Genomic DNA, 22,051 nt, shown 5'->3' with positions numbered 1-22,051 from the left:
CTCTTGGAGAATACAGAGACAAATGTAAGAAAGCTAAACTGTGTAAAACTAGCTAAAACATAGAAAATAAATATCACGTGGTAAGATATTCTGGAGGTTGTTGAAGAAGCTTAGAAATGGAGGAAAGAGTGCTGTAAAAGGAGTTAGAGATGATAAAGGTGACATGAAAATGGGAGAAAAAGATATCCTTGAAGTATGGAGTAATTACTTCGAAAAATTGCTAAATGAAATAAGCAGTGATGGCATAGTTGTAAAAAACACTCAACAGTCAGGAATACTTATCCATACTTGAAGTAGAAAAAGCCATCAAAGGCTTAAAATGTGGAAAGGTAGCAGGTGTAGATGATATTCGACCAGAAATGCTGAAGTATGGTGGTATAAAAGTCTTACAGTGGCTGCACATAGTTCAGAAGGCCTGGACAGAGGGACAAATTCCTGATGATTGGAGCAGAGCTCTAATAGTACCCATATATAAGAATGGAAATAAAACTGAATGTCAGAATTACAGAGGTATATCCCTGCTTGAGAAACGGTTGAGAAGAATTGTGGAAGAAAAGCTTGGTGAAGAACAAGCTGGATTGAGGCCAAATAGAGGCTGTCAGGATCAGATCTTCACTTTACGACAAATAGTCGAGAAAGCATGGGAATATAACAAAGATCTGTATTTAAATTTTGTCAATTTGGAAAAGGCATATGACAAGGTGCCAAGAGAGAAGCTATTCAATACGCTACAGGTATATGGTGTCAACGGGGCATCATATCAAGCAATACTTAGTCTTTATTTGAGTTGCAAGTCAGCAGTTAGAATTGAAGGAGGTATACAGGAAGATGGCTTAATGTTAAATCTGTTGTGAGACAAGGATGTACATTATCCCCCTCTGTTATTTATTATCTATATGGATCACACGATGAAGGAAAGTGGTATTAAACATGATATCAGAATTGGAGATGTTGATGGCAGCTCTTTGCTTTATGCAGATGATGTTATACTTCTAAATAAATCCGCTACAAGTTTGCAAGATTCCCTGACTAAATTGAATAACTGTTGTAATAGATATGGTATGAAGGGCAGTATTAAAAAGACAAAGACAATGAAAATAGGTAGAATTGTTGAAAATGTCATCTGTGTTGTGAACACGGAACCTGTGGAACAAGTAAAACATTTCAGCTACTTAGGCAGGGTTTTTAGTGAAGATGGTAAATTAAATATGGAAATAGACAACAGAATCAACAAAGCTGGTATGGTAGGACGCCAACTGAATAAATTCATATGGAATAAGAGAGAAATTAGTCAGAACACTAAATTAGCTGTATACAAGACAGTGTTCAAACCAGTTTTAACTTATGGATCTGAGAGCCGGGTCAGAATTAAAACACTTGTCCAAAGACTAGAGACCGCAGATAAGAGAGTCCTAAGAAAGATTAGAGGCGTGAACAGATGGCATCAATGGCAATATCATATTAAAAACGAGGATATTAGGAAAGAACTTGACATTGTGAGCATCCAGGAATGCGTTAGCAGAGCTAATCTCAGGTGGTATGGTCACTTAAACAGAATGGGCGAGGAAAGATTAGCAAAACGAGTGTTCTCTGCCAGGCTGGCAGGAAAACGACCCAGAGGAAGACCAAGATATAGGTTGATCGATACGGTACAAAGTGCCTTAGACGATAGAAATATAAGATCTGATAATGTTGGAGTCTTGACAAGTAACAGACTGATTGGAGGAAAATTATAGATAGGAAGTTAGTAATGATGTAAATTTTTCATGTAGTACTATCATATCCTGTACACCTTTGAGGGTACATGTCAGGAATTTGATGATGATAAAACCTTCCATGGTTGATGATTTGAAATTGAGAGGGGAAAAGGAATATACAGTACTGGCATCTTGACTAAGTCATACACATGGAGAATTTCACCCAAATCATCTGCAAATCATTTCCTCAGTGCTGTGCTCAGGAGTTTCTCCAGTCAAATCCAGCACCAAGATTATTAGCTAGTTGAGAAACCTCCTAAAGCATTACTATTAGTTTCATTCTAGTGGCCAATCTGTGGAATAGCTGTTATTAAAGTTTCACCCTCAAAAAGAAGAATTACTGGGTCTCTCCACAATGCAGGAAATTGGATGCTGGAAGGAAGAAATGGGAGGGGTAAAGTCTCTGGAGTTCAGACATGGCTGCTTCAAACTTATAATAAATAAAGCTGTGATAGTACACCAGATGATGAAGCTTATCTAAGATCAAGTAGTACTTGAGTGGTTTGTCCTTTCTGCAAGAGAAGAGGTGGGGGGGGGGTGTTGCATGCTACACAACACCTCAATGCATGCCTTTATTAATTAACTCATAGATTTCTTCCAGGCTGCTGGTTTAATGCATGTTGGCTGGGATATACATGCAACGCTGCTAACAGGCCAATTAACATGAAGATGTTAGTAGAAATTCGGCACACTTTGCCCTGCAGTTGCAAGAACATCAGTTTTGAATTTCTGAGTCTTAATTCTAAATCCTAATCATGCAATATATCTTGGCTATTTTGAAAAGAATGTTTTCAGCCTCCTTTTGTGCAGTAAAAGAAAAAGGCTGAGGATTATAATTATACACTGTTTAATGATAAATCCAATATTTCATCTGTTACAAAGGCATCCATTAGGATATAATACCAGATTGTAGCTTTGTATGCACACACACAAAGAAATGCTTATGCTCAAAGCCTAGTCTCATGGATTATGTAGTACTCTTGGATGTTGGGTAGGAGATCCTAATATCATATCACAGTTTCATACATCTTGAGAAGTCTCATGGCAATAATTAAACACTGTTCAATGTTAAATCTAGTATTTCATCTGTTATACAGAGTGCAGTCCATAAGTTTTAGGACTTGATTTGTTGCATACATACATACAGTGCTGGAGCAATCTGTCTGCAAATGTGCTAATTAATACTAACTCCCCAGAGAGTGAGGTTGGTTTATGTTCAGTAGTGTGTAAATTATGTGTAGTGTAAAGTGCTTTCCTTTGTATGTTATAGATATGAAAAGTGCACAGAAAACTGCAATTAAATTTTGTCTTAAAGTGAATCTTTTAGCTATGGAAACCCTAGAAATAGTACTGAAGACATATGGAATTGAGGCTATGAACCAATCTAATGTATTGGATTGTTGCAAATGAAATGGCCGATTTTAAGGACGATTGAAAAAGAAGAAGAATACCTGTCTAATCAAAGTAATCTCCAGCAGCATCAATGCATTATTGCCAACATATGGCAAGGTCATTTATACCACATTTGTAAAAATCAGTGTCTCTGGGGAAGTGATGAAGTCCTCCACTGACCGATTTAATTGATGAGTTGTTGGCAAAGCATTTCTTGGACAAAAAATGGCTCAAGTGCCAGAAAAAATGGTAACATGTTGGGGAAATGTCAGGAGAGTATGGAGAATGAGGCACAATTTTGTATCCCAAATTGTTGATTTGCTGTATGGTTGACACTGCCGTATGTGGTCGGGCATTATCCTGAAACAATAGGACTCCATGTCTATTCACAAGTGCTGGTTGCTTAAGGCACAATTTGCCATGCATTTGCCGCATATCTGTACAATATCGAGCTGTATTTATCGCTTCCTCGTGGAAGGAATGAGTAGTAAATAACACCAGCAGAAGACCACCATACAGTAAACATCTTCATTGGATGCAGAGGTGCCTTTGGAGTCCTTCCTGGAGCGTCTTTCACTCCCAACCACTGCGACGAACGTGTACAATTGTCTTAGAATATCCACTTCTCATCCACAGTCCCAATTCATTGCAGGAATCTTTCTTCTTTATTTCTTAAGAGAGAAGAGCACACTTCCAAATGCTGTGCTTTGTTTTCATCAGTGAGTTCGTGAGGCACCCACTTGTCGAGCTTCCTTACTTTTCCTATTATTGCCAAGTGCTGTGAAACAGTTGAGAAGTGTACATTTAGTGTCTGGGCGATCTCTCATACAGTTTATCATGGATCTGATTCGATTAAATCCTGTAATTCATTTGAATCAACGGAGGAAGGACGATGGTCACGGGGTTCGTTTTGTAGTCTCAAATCTCCTGAGCGAAATTTTGCAAACCAACGGCGAGTGGATCTCTCATTAGTTGTTCCTCCACCGAATGCTTTGTTGATGTTTTTTACTGCAGCCACTGCAGAATTTCCCAATTTGAACTCGTAAAGGTGTAGCAACCTTAATTGACTGGGTTCCATGATTAACTTGTTGTTGGTAGTATTCAATGTTTAATGCTCGTTGAATGAAACAAATACTACAATTGCATCACCCACGTGTGACGCTGTCATATAACATAAAAAATTTGTATATACCTCAGCTCTTGCTTTCTTCAGCAACCAGTAGAAACCTGACAGTCATTCGATGACCATTTCATTTACAACAACCCAATATTTAGGCAGTATTCACAATTTTGTTATGAGTCAGTAGAAGATGAATAGACTCAAAAACTCATGGAAAACATGTCTGCTGAATTGATGACCAACAATCATTGAATCACATCATGGAGGATAACAGAGGCTTCAATCATCCCTAAGAATGTCGTTCTTTGCATTCTGAGTGATTTAGGGAAGAGGAAGTTTGTGTGTTCGTTTTGTCCCACACTCATTTTGCCTTGCCTTCTGAGCAAAGAGAAGGTCTTGTCAGGATATTATCACGATGGTGGATGCAGATGAAAATTTCTTTGACAGAACCATTATGGAAGATGAGAGGTGGTGCTTTGCCTGTGATCTCAAACAAAGCGACAGAGTTCTGAATGAGTTGATGAGACATCATATAGACCAGAGGTGTTCAACCCGTCAATCATGATCAATCGCGACCTCTTGTGTATTCCTTCTTACTTACAAATTTATTTAAAACTGAAAACATTTTTATTTATCATTATTTTGTATTATTTTTAATTTGCTTTAAGTGTACTGCTATTGTTTATTTATTTTTCATTAAAATTGTCAAATCAGTAATTTTCTTATAAGTCCGGGTAAATGAATTAATTTGGATCAATGGAAGTCAAACAGCGAGCCGAGTGAATATGATTATAAGCAAAGTGTAAAAGCTCGATTGTAGCTTAAATATTCCAAAGCACATTACATCGATTTTTTACTTAGGTTAAGTCCCATGTGAATATTGTAAAAAAAAAAAATAAACTTTGTCTCGGTATAGTTTGTATTAGATGTTTTTGTAAATAACTCTTTTGAAGCTAACTGTATATACTGCTTTAATAAGAATATGTTAGAGTGTTAAAAACAAAGGCAATGTTTTGTCGCCGAAGCTTTACATGGCTGCATTAGAAAGATTGTTATTGAACTTGTATGTATGAGAAAGGCTTGCAGGCTCTAAGTGTAAGCATCTCCGAAGTCAGTCAGAAAGAGTTCAAACAACTTTCCGATGGCTGGCAACTTACAATCAAAAGAAAGCGGAGGAGAACAAAAGGTGTGCCAAACTTGAAACTTAAGACTCATACCGATTCTTTGGGGATTGCCAAACGTCATGCGAGGTTTGAGAGGAGGCCTAATAAAAAGAGACTGAAGCAAGCAGAAGGGGTCCCGGTTCCAGAATTGCTGTCAGAGAGGAGGCCGCCCGGTCCAGAGTCACCTTCAGAGAGACTGCCTGGATCCACGTTGCTTGAGAGAGGAGTTTCCTGCTTCCAGAAAGGAGCTTCTCGGTTTGAGATGTCGCTAGAGAGAGAGAGACTACTTCTAGGCCGCAGACAAGGTTTCAAATTGCCGAAAGGAAGAGTTCCAATTGCCATAGAAAAGTTTCCAGGCCAGGTTAATGTCAGACATTCACCAGTGTGTTGAGTTTTCATTACAATTTGATGAATCAAAAGACTTCATTGATATTGCTCAGTTAATGGTATTTATTCGCATGGTATTTCAAGATTATTCAAGTAAAGAAGAACTTTTGAAAATTATACCATTATTGGGAAGGACTAGGGGAGAAGACATTTTTTCGGCATTTGATGAATTTGTGAAACAACACAAACTTCCGCTTTTTAAACTTGTGTCTATTACTACTGATGGTGTTCCTGCAATGATAGGTAATAAATCAGGCTTCATTTCATTATGTAAAAACGATGACAAATATCCAGATTTTTTAATGTACCACTGTATTATTCAGCAACAAGTACTGTGTAGTAAAAGATTAAACACAAAAGATGTTTTGGATATTACATTTAAAATTGTAAATTCTGTTCGAGGAAAAGCCCTGCAATGGCAGTTATTTAAATTACAGGCAGATGATGATAGGGAACTTCTGTCGTACAATAATGTTCGCTGGCTCAGCAGAAGTCAATTTTTAGAAAGATTTCTTGTATTAATTAACAATATAAAAATTTTCTTTATGAGAAAGGAGATATTTATCCACAATTGGGTGATAAAAGATGGTTGTTACACTTATCATTTTTAGTAGATTTCTGTACAAAATTAAGCAATTTAAATTTAGAGTTACAAAGTAGAGATAAAAATTTAATTGACATGTTAAGTTCAATAAAAACTTTCCAACAATACTTACTTTTATTAAAGAAAAATATAAATGACTGTGAATTTAGACATCTCCCATATTTATTAATATTTTTTGAACAAAATCAAGAAATGCTTCGCTATGATTTAAAAGAATTTATTCATGAAATAGAATTAGTTGAGGAAGAAATAAATTCAAGATTTAAAGATTTTAATAAAACTGAAATGATTGTATCTTTCATCAATAATCCATTTCAAGAAAACTTGAACATCATAGAAATTTCAAATAAAATTAGTGGGCTGTTTGATATAAACAAAGCTGAAGTAGAACTTGAGATAATAAACATTCAGAATAGTTTACATTTGAAGTCATTTGGAAGTATGAACATGAAAAATTCCCAATATTAACTATTATTGTGCGAAAAATTCTGTCGTGTTTCGGATCGACATACTTGTCAGAATCCGCTTTTTCAAATATGACCGTTATAAAAAATCAAAATTACAATTGATCATTTGGATGATTGTCTGCGATTAGCCATTCTTCATATCAACTTGACTATGAAAATATTGCAAGGTCCAAACAATGCTAAATTTCACATTAACTTTTTTTTTTAATCAACCAGCATTTCCTGTAACTTGTGAGTTTGTAATCAATCTGTTGTTTTTTCTCATCGTCATCATGCGTATCAAGGATTTAGGCCTAGCATGGCCTGTTCCGGCCTTAGAAGTCATCGTTGAATTGTTTAAGAGGACATCCTGGTTTTCTTTTTCCTAATGGCTTGTAATTGAAGGCTTGTTTTGGTAATCTTTCTGTTTTCATTCTTTGAACGTGTTCCATCCATTTATGTGTTCCGAAATGAAGCTTATTAGCTCTTTATACTTAAGTAACTTAATGGTTGCACCTGTTTGGAAAACTCGTTCGCAGAGTACATAAGTTCTTTTCGCTATACACTTTGGTATTAGGTCTAGCTACTCACTGATGAAGCCTCAAAAAAGGCTGAAACCGGTCTGGGTAGTGACCTCCCTCCATAATGTAATAACAGCATACATTTCATAGGAAATGTGTTTTTACATTATGGAAAATACCTAAGAATAGCAATCTGAACTTCCTCCACCTTTGCAATGAGTTTCCTGGTATTGTACTACGTACTAGGATCACTTGCATTGGCTAACGCTAGTGTCGCCGATACTTTATAGTTTACAATATTCGGCAAGAAACTCTCTGATTCCGATCTTTGAGTTTCTTATTCGGTTTTAAAACTATGGGGGATTTAATATCCCCTTAAGTAATGTTTTCATTGCCGAAATGAAGCTTATTAGCTCTTTATACTTAAGTAACTTAATGGTTGCACCTGTTTGGAAAACTCGTTCGCAGAGTACATAAGTTCTTTTCGCTATACACTTTGGTATTAGGTCTAGCTACTCACTGATGAAGCCTCAAAAAGGCTGAAACCGGTCTGGGTAGTGACCTCCCTCCATAATGTAATAACAGCATACATTTCATAGGAAATGTGTTTTTACATTATGGAAAATACCCAAGAATAGCGATCTGAACTTCCTCCACCTTTGCAACGAGTTTCCTGGTATTGTACTACGTACTAGGATCACTTGCATTGGCTAACGCTAGTGTCACCGATACTTTATAGTTTACTATATTTGGCAAGAAACTCTCTGATTCCGATCTTTGAGTTTCTTATTCGGTTTTAAAACTATGGGGGATTTAATATCCCCTTAAGTAATGTTTTCATTGCCGAAATGAAGCTTATTAGCTCTTTATACTTAAGTAACTTAATGGTTGCACCTGTTTGGAAAACTCGTTCGCAGAGTACATAAGTTCTTTTCGCTATACACTTTGGTATTAGGTCTAGCTACTCACTGATGAAGCCTCAAAAAGGCTGAAACCGGTCTGGGTAGTGACCTCCCTCCATAATGTAATAACAGCATACATTTCATAGGAAATGTGTTTTTACATTATGGAAAATACCCAAGAATAGCGATCTGAACTTCCTCCACCTTTGCAACGAGTTTCCTGGTATTGTACTACGTACTAGGATCACTTGCATTGGCTAACGCTAGTGTCACCGATACTTTATAGTTTACTATATTTGGCAAGAAACTCTCTGATTCCGATCTTTGAGTTTCTTATTCGGTTTTAAAACTATGCTGGATTTAATATCCCCTTAATTTAAGTAATGTTTTCATTGCCGAAATGAAGCTTATTATCTCTTTATACTTAAGTGATAAATAAATTTTTAAATACACAAAGCTTTTAGTTGTTGATTTGTGTGTAATCAGATTTGGGGAATGTGATCTATATAAGAGAGTAGATCGCTGAATAACATTTTATAGAAAAGTAGCTCGCGTAGTAAAAAAGGTTGAACACCACTGACCTAGACCAAAGAAATTGAGATTTTCTGAAAGTCATGCATCAACATCATTTTGATGCATGATTTTTTTTTTTTTCTTACACTCGAAATATGGTGCACAAAGAAATCACACTGGAGGGGAGAACAGTGAATGGGGAATTTTATCAAGAAGTTATGGATCATCTCCTGAAATGCATTCAATGTGTTCATCCTGGCACCTTTCCGTTGCGAGATTTTTTTTCCTGTTGCACAATGTGTGTGTGTCACTTTTTTGCCATACAAAAGCATGCTCCCCTTTACTCACCAGATCTATCTCCCTTCGATGAATTAAAGACAATCAAACAAGAAGAATCACTTGTGGCTTCCCAAAAACTGTACAATCATACTAAAGCCTATATAAATGCCAATGGATAATATTTCAAATAAATGTGTTTTTGATTTTTTATCATTTTTGGCCTAAAACTTACGGACCTCACTGTGTAAAGATATCATCATAATATAATAAAAGACTGTAGCTTTGTATGTACACACAAAGAAATGCTTATACACAGAGCTTAGTGTCATGGGTGATGTAGTAATCTTGGATGTTGTGTAGGAGATCTTAATATCATATCATAGTTTCTCATAACTTGAGAAGTTTCACGTAGCATTTTTTGAGGTAAGAGGGAGTAAGTCAACAGCTGATTTCAAGAACAGCCTTCAGATTTAAATTTGCTTTGCTTTAAAATGAATGTTTTCTTCTAGTGGTGTTTTAAAAACTTTACTTTCCATAACATATATACTTTCTCCATTCTTCTGAAAGAATTGCCAGTCTGTTTTGAAAAACAGAACTTCCATTACTATTTTAACAATATACGCAGGGCTCGACAAATATGCTTGCTTGCCAGTAGATTTTGCCTGTTGGTAAGTAACTGAAGACTGATCAAAGTTGAATATATCATCATCATCATCAAATTCCTGCCATGTACCCTCAAGGGGTGTACAGGATATGATAGTACTACATGAAAAAATTACATCATTACTAACTTCCTATCTACAATTTTCCTCCAAATCAGTGTTACTGGTCGAAATCATTAATATATTAGAGAGAGAGTGTGTGTGTGTGTGTGTGTGGCAGACAGTAGTTTGGGAAAATATGACTGGAGAAGATGTTCATAACCATTTCATAAAATAATTCGTAGAGAGGAAAGAGAATTTCCTATATCAGTCCCCTCTATTTGTTGGGATAATTAATCTTCGACAGTAAAATATACAGAATATATACAAAATCAAAGAGATAGGAAACAATGGATTCACCCAAACATTTTCCCCCCTTCCAAACCATTCAATACCATAGATACCTACTCTGGTTGGATTTAATTCTCTACAATCATTTTTTCTAAGTTGATAATCTGTCATAAGCATCATCATCATCATCAAATTCCTGCCATGTACCCTCAAGGGGTGTACAGGATATGACAGTACTACATGAAAAAATTACATCATTACTAACTTCCTATCTACAATTTTCCTCCAAATCAGTCTGTTACTTGTCAAGACTCCAACATTATCAGATCTTATGTTTCTATCGTCTAAGGCACTTTGTACCGTATCAATCCACCTATATCTTGGTCTTCCTCTGGGTCGTTTTCCTGCCAACCTGGCAGAGAACACTTGTTTTGCTAATCTTTCCTCTCCCATTCTATTTAAGTGACCATACCATCTGAGATTAGCTCTGCTAACGCATTCCTGGATGCTGACAATGTCAAGTTGAATATATATTTTTATTTAATAAAAATTAAAAAAAAATTGCTTGGAATGTTAATTTAAGAAAACAGAAGAATATGCATAATATAAAGAACTATTTTAGCAACAAAAAATTAATGTAACAAGTTATAATTTCAAAAAATTGTGTTGCTTTTACTGTTATTCCTGTTCTTATGACTTCCCCCTCATGGAATGGTTTTCCAAAGAATAAAACAACTAGAGTTATTACTTTTTATGGAACTCCTGTTGACTTTACTGGGACATATTTAAAATAAATGGATGTGTGCGTGTGGTGGGAGATTTTGCATTTGTCGAGCTCTGAGTATATGTACAGAAAGGCTTAAATGCTGATAGTTATTCACAGCACTTTACAGTATTAACAACACTAACAGAAAATGAATATTTATTTGAATTTATTTACTAATATTTCATTGAATTTCTGTTGGAACAGTGTCTGAATGTAGCTTTGGATGAAAATAATATTTCCTACATTTTGAGAATTATAAGGTGAGTCATCTCATATTTAATTAGACTGCATTCAGTGTTTGCTCACAGATGCAGAAATTAATCAAATATTAGTAACTAATGGATTTCCATATATGCATTTTGGGGTAGCTGAACCTCCTCTATTTCTTACCAGGTGTTTGTAGCAGTTTGAGATGATGGATTTACCAACAGAGATTATTTGCTGACACAGCCTATCCTTCACCTGTGTGTGTGGTACAAGAGTTCTTTATGTATTCTATCCAAATAGAAATACAGTTAAAAATCTGGTGAATTAAGAGACTAATTTATTGCTGTGCTGCAATATCTTGTGTCATTTGGAAGATTGCATGATTCTATTCATGTATATATGTTGCTTCTATTACTGTGGCTTTTGCAAAGAAGCTCACTCATGCAATCTGAAAGCAGACCACATCAGTTTGAGACTATTACACTGTTCCATTACAAATATGGATTTTGACCTCTCCAAAATTCAACAATCATGTTGGTGTACCTTATCAGAAGCTTGAAAGGTATTATCATCATAGAGAATAATATAGTGAAGAGGTGCATATTTATAATTTCTTCACTAACCAAATTGTGGGAGTTTTAAACTGGTCTTTTTTGCACCACATTATATAGAAGATCGAGGCATACATGGTTAACACTGGCCCGATACATGGATTTACAGAAGCTATGTCGAAAAGTTTTCTATATTGACATTTGCGTTGCTTCAAAATCAACAGCTTGAATCCCACATTCTTGACATGGAACAAACACCCATCAGCTGCTTATCCTACCTGAATTTCTTTTGCACAGTAACTGGAAATTAGACTCCCCGCTAAAAACAACTACACTTTATGGAACACTGTGAACATTATGAATAGTGCCATTTTGACATGCATGAATAATGCATACATTTTGACAGTAGGCAGGATCACTTGCTATGTAGGTCACTAAACTTTGGTGAGTTTTTGGACCTGTGAGCAAGAAATATCATATTAATATACAGTGGAAGCTCAGTTGTCGAACCACTCTCATCTTGAACAAATCAGTTCCTGAACAGAATCTTGGTTCCCCGAACAGGCAAACCAGCAACCGTGTGCTCTGCGGACTGAGATGTATGGCGGGAGAGCGTCAGTTACGCTGTAGCGTCTGCTCTGCTCAATTGTTTTTTTTTATAAATTATTATTAAATAAGCCACCAAGGAGCTGAAGAAGGATAGTGATAGTAGCAAAGGGAAAAGAAAAGTGGTTAGAACCATGATAGAGGTGAAAAAATAAATCATATCCAAACATGAAAATGGCATTCATGCCTCGGATCTTGCTATGCTGTTCGATATGGCAAGATCAACCATCTGTACAGTACTCAAAAATAAAGAGGCGATCAATTTTCGTCTATGTTTTATCTATTTATTCTTTTTTTGTAGGATTTTAGTATTTTCATTGTTTTTGTATATGATTTTATGCATGAAGTATTGTTTTAAAGGTTTAAATAAGCAATCATCTGAGTTCGGGAACGGATTAATCCATTTTACATTAATTCTTACGGGAAAATAGTTGCAGTTTTCAAACAAATTGGTTTCTGAACAGCCTTTAGGAATGAATTATGTTCGACAACTGAGGTTCCACTGTAATTGGTCTTAATTTAAGATTGGATATTTTGAAAGATAAACTTTATGCATGTTTTTTTTTTTTTCTCCTCTTTCTTTAGTGCAAACGGTGATTGAAAAGCACATATTGACATTACTAACATCTGACAACCAATCTTAAGAAAAGGTTACTTTCATTCTGTTACATGATTTTGCCAAATTGAAGGATCCATAAATAGAGAATACAATGTTTTATACCTATATGTATTTATTAAAAAAAATTAATAATTAAATATATTGTACTGATTAAATTTGTATTTCTTTTCATTACAACTAGCAGTGTTTTTTTTTTTTTTTAAGTTTACACCTTCACAAAGAACTTTTAATATTGTTCAGTCCAGTAAAATTTGATGCGCAGTCTTAAAAGAGTCACTCATTACCACTTTAAGTATTAGAGTTTTATACCCATAAAAATATTTTTCAATATTCAGAATATCATAGACTTAAGAATTTTGAAAAAAGTATGTTTTGTCTTTTGGAATTTCTGCATCAGTGAGGGTGATGTGAAAATTTACCCTAATGATGCCATTCATTTAGTAGTTAAAACATTTTTTGAAAATGTAATAATTATTATCTGAGACCTCTAGGAAGTCAAGGACTTGCCAATGAAGCCCATACATCACTCATGCTAAATTCACTTGCCACTTCAACAGGCAAACTGTTCCACTCATTCACTGTTATGTGAGAGAAAAATCTAGTTCTCACTAGAGATGTGCCAAATATTCAGTTTTGCTTTGGTATTTGGTGCTTCAGTATGATTTTCAAATATTCAGCTTATAGCAAATGCAACATTGGCATGCTGTCACAAAAAGTAAGTACTTTATTTAATGTTGTATATGTTTTTATTTTAGTTTATCTTACAAAGTCTTAAAATATTGAAAAAAAAAAGTACAATTTTGGCCTTAAATAATAAAAAAATACGTAATATTCGGAACTTTTTTATGAATTATATGAAGATTAAAAATATGCAAATAACAAATATCGCATAGTGGTACAGGAAAAAAAAAAAATTCACGTAAAACACAAAACAGCAATAATTTAGTAAAGCAAATTAGTGAGACTGTGATAAATTTGATATCAGTAACTGTGTATTTATAAATAGGTATATACCAGGCATGGGATACACCTATTTCATTTGTTCAGTAATGGTTCAAGACAGTAGCACTAACATTGTTAAGGGGTGTAATGATATGATATTCAAGATGTAAGCATTCCATTTTTCACTCATGTGTTGCAGTTAGCAGTAATGGACACTACCATGCTCGAAATTAAAAGATATTCAAACTAAATTAATCAATTATTATTACCCAAGACCCCATGGAGTCAAAGACTCATCTAGGAAGTCCTTTTATCATACACACAGCTTATCATGCCATGCTTTAAACACACACTCAAATTCTCTGCAGACACCACACTCTCAGGCAAGGCATTCCAATCATTCACTACTCTGGATGAAAAAAACCTGCTTCTCACTCCCCTACTCACACCATCTTCATACAGTTTCCAGGGAGGACCTCTGGTTCTCCCATGATCTCCCTATTTTCTGTAGAACCTCTCCAGCATTGATCCTATAACAACCCCTTACTAACTTGTAGGTCTCTATCATATCTTCCCCTCTTCCTCTTGTCCACCAGACTCTGCAAGTTGAATCTCCTCAATCGTTCCTCACACTTGACATTCCATAGGTTAGAAACTATCTTAGTCAGTTGCCCCTGGACCCTTTCCAACATCTCTTCATCCTTCTGAAAACCAGGTGACCAAATCTGGGCACAATAGTCCATGTGTGGCCTAATCAAAGCCTTATACAATGGAACAAGAATCTCCCTACTTCTACAAGTCAGTGTCTCTGAATCATTCCCAGAAGCCTTTGTGTTGTCATAATTTTGGCTGTGTGTGTCCTCTAAATTTCAGATCCTTATCCACTATCACCCCCCCCCCCCGCGATCTCTTATTTCCTCCACCTCCGACAATATATCCTCACCAAGCATAAATTCTGCATCCCATTTTTGTTTTCCAAATTTTAAAACCTTACATTTTGCAACATTGAACTCCCATTCCCGTACCCAATCACTCAATTTATTCAAGTCTTCTTGTAAGGCCACAACATCTTCTCTACTCTTCATGGTTCGTCCCAACTTTGCATCATCTGCAAAACAACCGAATATCTCCATCCAAATCTTCATCAATATCATTAATATACAAGTTAAACAGCAATGGCCCTAAAATAGTTCTCTGAGGCACACCACTAATAACTTTCCTTTTTCTGGATATCACTCCCCCATACACAACTTGTTGATACCTATCTGATAGCCAGTCTCCAATCTAATGCACCAACCTAATATCCAACCCGATCCACTCTAGTTTGACTATCAACTTATCATGCGGTAATCTGTCAAAAGCCTTTGCAAAATCTAAGTATATTACTGTGTATCCTTCTCCTCTGTCCCTGGAAGCAGTCACCTTATTGTAATAAGTAAGTAGATTACTAAAACATTACCTCCCTTTAGTAAATCCATGCTGTTCATGAAAGATAATACCATTGTTTTCAACTCAATTCTGAATCCTAGTTCTCACAAGCTTCTCCAACAACTTAACTACAACACCTGACACACAGATAGGTCTATAGTTTGATGCTTGAGTTCGATCACCTCCTTTATGAAGTGGCACAATTTTTCCCTCCTGCCACTCCTTAGGAATGGAAGGAGGGCAAGATTGTGCCATCATATAAAATTAATTCAAGATGTATCTAGTGGGCAGAACTCTTGTTTTTTTATATGTTACAATGATTACAAGAACAAAAAAGAGCATTGAATGTATCTATGAAGTTGAGAACAATTTAAATATATCAAGCTCAAATCAGTCGTCCTTGATGGAATCACTGCTAAATTTATTGAAACTTTTGAGAAATTACCAAACAGATGAGTTCAAATGTTGTTTTAATTTTGGAAGTGCTCCAAACTGTTATGACTCTGAAAATGTATCTATCTAATGATGAAGATGACACTTTTTTTGGGAGTAGGAACATTGAAAAAAATTTCTTTGTGAAGAAATTAACAGAATATTTGATATTTTATTCAAAATTATATTACTACTTCAGTTAGATCCAAGATTGAAGCTAGCATTTTTCAGGTCAGAAAAAAATTCATTACGTTAAGAGCATTCTAATCATTTCATTTCTTTTGTTTTTAAAGATTTTATTAGGGTTTTCCATATCTCTGGGAGTATTAGGCCTTGATTTCTGTTAAGGTTGATAGTAGAATGGGCGACTGTGGCTGCTTCTTTGAAAATTAAAGTTTTTTTTAATTATTTATTTTTAGGATCTGCATTACTATAATACCCAGAGTAACCACTGTTGACATTTTTAAACATTTTGATTATTTATTTTCGCACATGTGAAATTCGTTTTTATTTTGGATAGAGACAAATAAATTGTGCAGCAAAAAGGGTCAAATATCCTAGGATAATTTTGATAATACCAAAACAAGATGAGACACATCTGTAGAAATCTGTTATTATTTTTAGTAGTAGTAGTCCTTTTAATTATCAATTCTATAAAGATATACTTAATAAATTGGTTGTATTTTTGTGTTTTTACTGAAATAAACTAGTTTCATTTTGTCACAGATGATTTTTGCTTCTGGACTACCTGGACTTTTAGACTATTGTTCTTATCGATATTACTAATTCCAATTTTCTCTTAGTAAATGTTTTGACTTGTGTTGGCCAACCACTGAGTGACTTAGCAGTTTAATCCAGAGATTAATAAATATATGATCAGTTTAATCCATAACGTTCTTAAGAATATTTCACCCTGTGATTTCCCAGAATCCTGTTAGGAAAGAACAGATAGCTGAGGTATCTGTTCTGTATTTGAGTATTGAACTTGCGATCATTTTGAAACATGTTCCTGTGTGCCTGCTATTTGTATTAATTAACATTTGATGTTAGCGAGCATAGCAAGTTATTGTTACTATTTATTGCCTGTACGTTTTAACTAAAGCTGGAATTATTATGCTTATTTCTGAAACTTAAAAAAAATCAAACCTGGAGTTGAATAAATCTTAATAATTGTGCGATAAAGTTGGAACTGAATTAATCCTACATATATATATTATATGCTTTTTATGTGAATCCCAGGCCTCCAGTAAGTAAGGTGGTCTTGCACTAGGCGACAAAATTTACCTTTCACCTAAAATTGGGTGGTTGGAAAGCAGGTACGTTAACTTCTGTCAACCAGGGAGGCATACTATGCATGTTACTGCAAACTGAAACGTTTTATATTATATTTATATTTTGTTGTAATTCCATAAATATGATTATTTTTGCTACAATTTTTATTACCGTAAATTTAAAATTTTTATTTTTTGTGAGAATATCTTAACTTTACAGTTGATGAAGTTCCTATTTTTACATTCTTTAGCAAGCTTAATTTGATTGCATTTAAATTCTTTTCTTAAAAAAAAAAAAAACTTTTATCGCTGTACTAAATTATTACCATACCTTTTAATATTTTTTCGGTATTCAGAATTTTTGTAGCAACTATGATGCTTGTCAAATAAAATCAACGTTCAACACTGCAATTGAAATCTTTCACAGAAAGATTTTAATTACATCTTTCTTTAAATTAATTATGATTCAATTGCATGGAATATTTAAAAGTGTAAATAATATATATATTTAGAATTACATTAAAAGATTTTAAACTATTTAGAAAATTTAATATTAAATATAAAGTATCATAGAAGTTGCATAATTATTTATAATCCATCGATATAAGTTAGTAATTTATTTATATAAAATGACTTACAACATTGCTGGTTTAATATTACCAAGTTTTTTTAATATTAATATTTATTGTATACATGTGAAATTCGTTTTTATTTTTGGGAAGGGACAATAAATAAATTGTGCACCAAAAAGGGTCAAATATCATAGAACAGTAAAGGAAATTCCAAATAATGGTAATTAAACTGAGTTTAATTACCATTATTTGGCTAGGTAGAAGCTTTTGCAGACTCCCTGGAGCTGCAATTTCAACCAAACTAACTCATGCGGACTTGCGCTTCATTGAAAAAATCCACAGGCAAGTACGCTATGCACTTCATCGTTCCACCACCCGTGACAACACTAGCTATACCATGCCAAATGAAATATACCGAATCATCAAGAACCTCAATAACAGAAAAGCACCAGGTCCCGATCAGATTTCAAACAAAATTATAAAAGCACTCCCTCACAAAACAATAATGCATCTAGTGGCTATCATCAATGCAATGCTAAGACTCAACCACTTCCCCACTCGCTGGAAGCAGGCAGATGAAATCCTTAACCACAAACCAGGTAAGGTGCCTCAGTTCCCCCAGAATTACAGACCTATCAGCCTCTTATCAGGCCTAGGGAAAATAGCTGAAAAAGTAATACTAAAATGCCTACAAAATGAAACGGACAATCTAGATCTAATCCCAAAAGAACAATTTGGTTTTCGAACTGGTCACTGCACAACTCAACAAACTTATAGAATACATAACTATCGGATTTAATTGGAGACAGCATACAGGTGCAATCTTCCTGGATGTGGCGAAGGCCTTCGATAAAGTGTGGCACGAAGGCATCTACATACTACTTACTGCAAAATACTCACTAAACCTCATCCAAATCATAGACTCTTACCTAAAAGACCGAAAATTTCAAGTGAAACTCCGTGGGCTCAGATCAACTACAAGAAGTATCACAGCAGGTGTCCCGCAGGGCTCCCTATTATCGGCGCTGCTCTTTAACATTTTTATCTCAGACGTCTCAAGCATGACATCAACCACCATGGCATTTTATGCGGATGTCATAGCAATACTGACCAGATCGCCCAGACCATACCTGGCCACACAACGACTACAAAATGCAGCAATGAATCTTGAAAAATGGTTTCAGTTATGGAGAATTAATGTTAAAGCAAACAAAAGCACGGCCATATTATTTACAAGGAAGAAAGCAGACCATCACGGAGCAATCACGATGTTCAATACTGATATCTCATGGCAAAAAGAAGTAAAATACCTGGGATTCAAACTAGATAACCATCTCAGCTTCAACTCCCACATCTCTCATGCCTGCAACAAAGCAAACTCAGCAATAGCTCAGCTCTACCCTCTACTCAACCGTAGAAGCAGAATCAGTCCAGAAAACAAATTAAGAATATACAAAGCAATCATCAGACCCATACTGACTTATGGTTCGCCAGCGTGGAGCCACACCTCTCCTAGCAACATCAAAAGATTACAATTAATCCAAACCAAATGCCTCCGAATGATCTTCGATGATCCATGATTTGTAAGGAACACTATCCTCCATCAAGACGGAAACCTGCTGGACATACCTACGTTTCTCCTCCAGATAGCAACCAAGTACTTTGCTCAGGCATCACTCCATCCCAACCTACTCTTTCATGAGTCATCAGATTACGATGAAAAAGACAGATAGAAACATAAATGCCCAAAGGCGGCCCTGATCACAGATTGAAATCTTTCAACATAGCCCTAATTAGGGCGAGTCAAGTGCCTAAAACTTTCTTCCTATAAATGATTCCTTTAAATCAGGAATCATTTATAGCAATGAAGGGATCAGAATCGATGGGATTGATATCCATCAAGCCACATCAGTTATCATTTGGCTAGGTAGTCGATTTTTGGATTCTGGCTAGAGTAGATTGTGAATAAATGAATTTGAAGCATTCTTCATTTTGTGAAATATCAAGGTAAGACTTTGATTTAGATGCAATTTAATTGTTATTGCTTGGTATTGCTGGCAGTCCTTCGTGGCTGCGGGATATTCTACAAAATTTCTGCTGGCAGGTCTTTAGACCTGCGGGATTTCTATTAGCGCTCACACGCAGTTAAATCATATGAGCGTACCTGACATAGACGTATTGACTGATTTGCTCGATAAAGAGTCGGCTCTTGTACGTATTGATAAACTCCAAAAGAAGTTCAAGCTGACATGGCCTGCTAGCATGATCGACCCCGACATCATTATCGAGTCACTCAATAAAGGGCTAGCACTCACTTTTATTAAAAAGCTTCTCAAAAAGTTTGAACGGGATTGGCCCAGCTACTTAAACTTACATTCTTTACCCAAAGTTGACATTGAGGAAAATGAAGACTCTCCTCAAATGGAGGAAAAACTCCATTTTCCTCCATTTCCTCAATGGAGGAAAAACTGCGCCACGCTCGGTATCGCTGGCAGTCCTTTGCAGCTGCAGGATATTCTACAAAATTTCTGCTGGCAGGTCTTTAGACCTGCGGGATTTCTATTAGCGCTCATACGCAGTTAAATTGATATGAGCGTACCTGACCTAGACGTATTCACTGATTTGCTCGATAAAGAGCTCTTGTACTTATTGATAAACTCCAAAAGAAGTTCAAGCTGACATGGCCTGCTAGCATGATCAACCCCGACATCATTATCGAGTCACTCGATAAAGGGCTAGCACTCACTTTTATTAAAAAACTTCTCAAAATGTTTGAACGGGATTGGCCCGCCTACTTAAACTTATATTCTTTACCCAAAGTCAACATTGAGGAAAATGAAGACTCCTCAACTGGAGGAAAAACTCAATCTAGTTGTCTCTACCTCTAATCCTTCTGATCAAGGAGAGATCCATGCTCGTAAGAAGAGAAAAATTCTCGCTGCTGAGCCAACAAATGATGTTGGTATGGACGAAGATGTTCCCATTTCGGATCCCTCTGCCTCCCCCAATGAAAAGGTGCCACCGATTCTCCTAAGGGAAAACCAAAGATGGACAACACTAAGAACCATCGTGGCTAACTTACAAATAAGTTATAGATCTGCTAAAAATGTAGATGAGGGCATAAAAATTCAGCCCACCATGGTGGCTGATTATAGAAATCTTTCAAAGGAGCTGCACGCAAGAGGAACACAATATCACACATTTTCACTTGCCTCCGAAAAAAATCTGAAAGTGGGCCTACGAGGAGTCTCCGAGGATATTGACACGGATGAAATAGTTACTGACCTCAACTTACAGGATCTACCTCCCATAAAGGTCACTAGAATGTTTAGATCAAATAAGACACCTATGCCTTTAGTCTTAGTAGAAATTCATAATATTTACAAAGACATATACAATCTAAAATCAATCTGTGGACTCAAAATCACCCCAGAACCATTGAGAAAGAAAGCATCTTCTGGGCAGTACCACAGATGACAAAAATTTGGCCATGCCCAGAAGCCTAAAATGTGGCAAGAATCGCCCCACAATTCTGGGCAGTACCACAGATGACAAAAATTTGGCCATGCCCAGAAGCCTAAAATGTGGCAAGAATCGCCCCACAAGCACCTGCGCCAAGCCAAAATCCACCCCCCGGCTAAGTGTGCTAATTGTGGGGGTTCTCACCCTGCTAATTACTGAGGGTGTATACATCACCCCAAAAACAGATGGAACGATCCAAATAATCAATCTACCTTGTCATCTAGTACAAAAGTTCCTGAAGCTCAGGCTCCTCAGTCCTCCAAGAGTGAGAACACGACAACAGGTGCTTGCCCATCATTAACTGAGCCCCTTAAGAAAATGAATCTTCAACATCAAGCGAGAACATATGCTGATGTGGCCCGCTCCAAACAGATGGTACAAACCCAGAACCTGACTAATCCACATTCAAATCTATCAGCTATTATCATCTCTTCTCTTGCAAACATGCTGCAGGATATCAGTATCCATCACTAAGTGTTACAAAAAGATTCTTACAGCAAACCCAAATCATTTTATCTGCACTCTCTCTGATGCATAGGAAAAAAATCGCCCCAGATTCGCTTAGGATTATCGCTTGGAATGCCAACGGTATCAAAAATAAAGTATTAGAAATCCAGGAATTTAATAATAGATACAACCCAGATATATTTCTAATCAATGAAACTCACCTGAGGCCTGCTGACACCCTAAAAATCAGAGGGTATCAGATTTACAGAAACGACAGGCTTGGGTATAGAGGTGGAGGTACAGCCACCCTTATCAAAAACTATATCAACCATCATTCAATAACCAACCCTACAACCACCAACCTCGAAATCACAGGAATTAATGTCCTCACAAACTCAATTGGAAACGTTAAAATTTTTTCTGCTTACAACCCTCCATTAAAGACATTATTGACCAGATCTGGATGCCATCCTTGGAGTAAAAGGACCGGTCGTCATCGCTGGAGACTTCAATGCAAAACATCCTGCTTGGAACAGTAAATCTACCAATAAAAATGGTCGCATCCTTTCCAACTACACAGGATCAAACTATGCTGTTGTGGCTGGACCTACC

The 22,051-nt window shown here is 36.0% G+C and overlaps 1 protein-coding gene across 2 annotated transcripts in view; it reads left to right on the top strand.

Annotated features, from left to right (window-relative positions):
- The window catches only part of LOC150100432 (uncharacterized), a 123,368-nt gene extending 110,372 nt beyond the window's left edge, over positions 1–12,996 (top strand). For both annotated transcript variants that reach the window (XM_090402924.1, XM_090402923.1), the window contains exon 7: positions 12,792–12,996. In XM_090402924.1, the coding sequence (XP_090259050.1) occupies positions 12,792–12,850 (59 nt within the window). In that variant the 3' untranslated portion in view covers positions 12,851–12,996. The remainder of the gene's footprint in view (positions 1–12,791) is intronic.
- Positions 12,997–22,051: the final 9,055 nt, after the last annotated feature.

Source organism: Typopeltis vanoorti, chromosome 13 (genome assembly GCF_054136105.1).
Source record: "Typopeltis vanoorti isolate ZY-2024b chromosome 13, IOZ_Tvanoo_1.0, whole genome shotgun sequence".
Lineage (NCBI taxonomy): Eukaryota > Metazoa > Arthropoda > Arachnida > Uropygi > Thelyphonidae > Typopeltis > Typopeltis vanoorti.
Note: the sequence above shows the minus strand (reverse complement) of the source record. Positions and strands in the feature narration are given on the sequence as shown.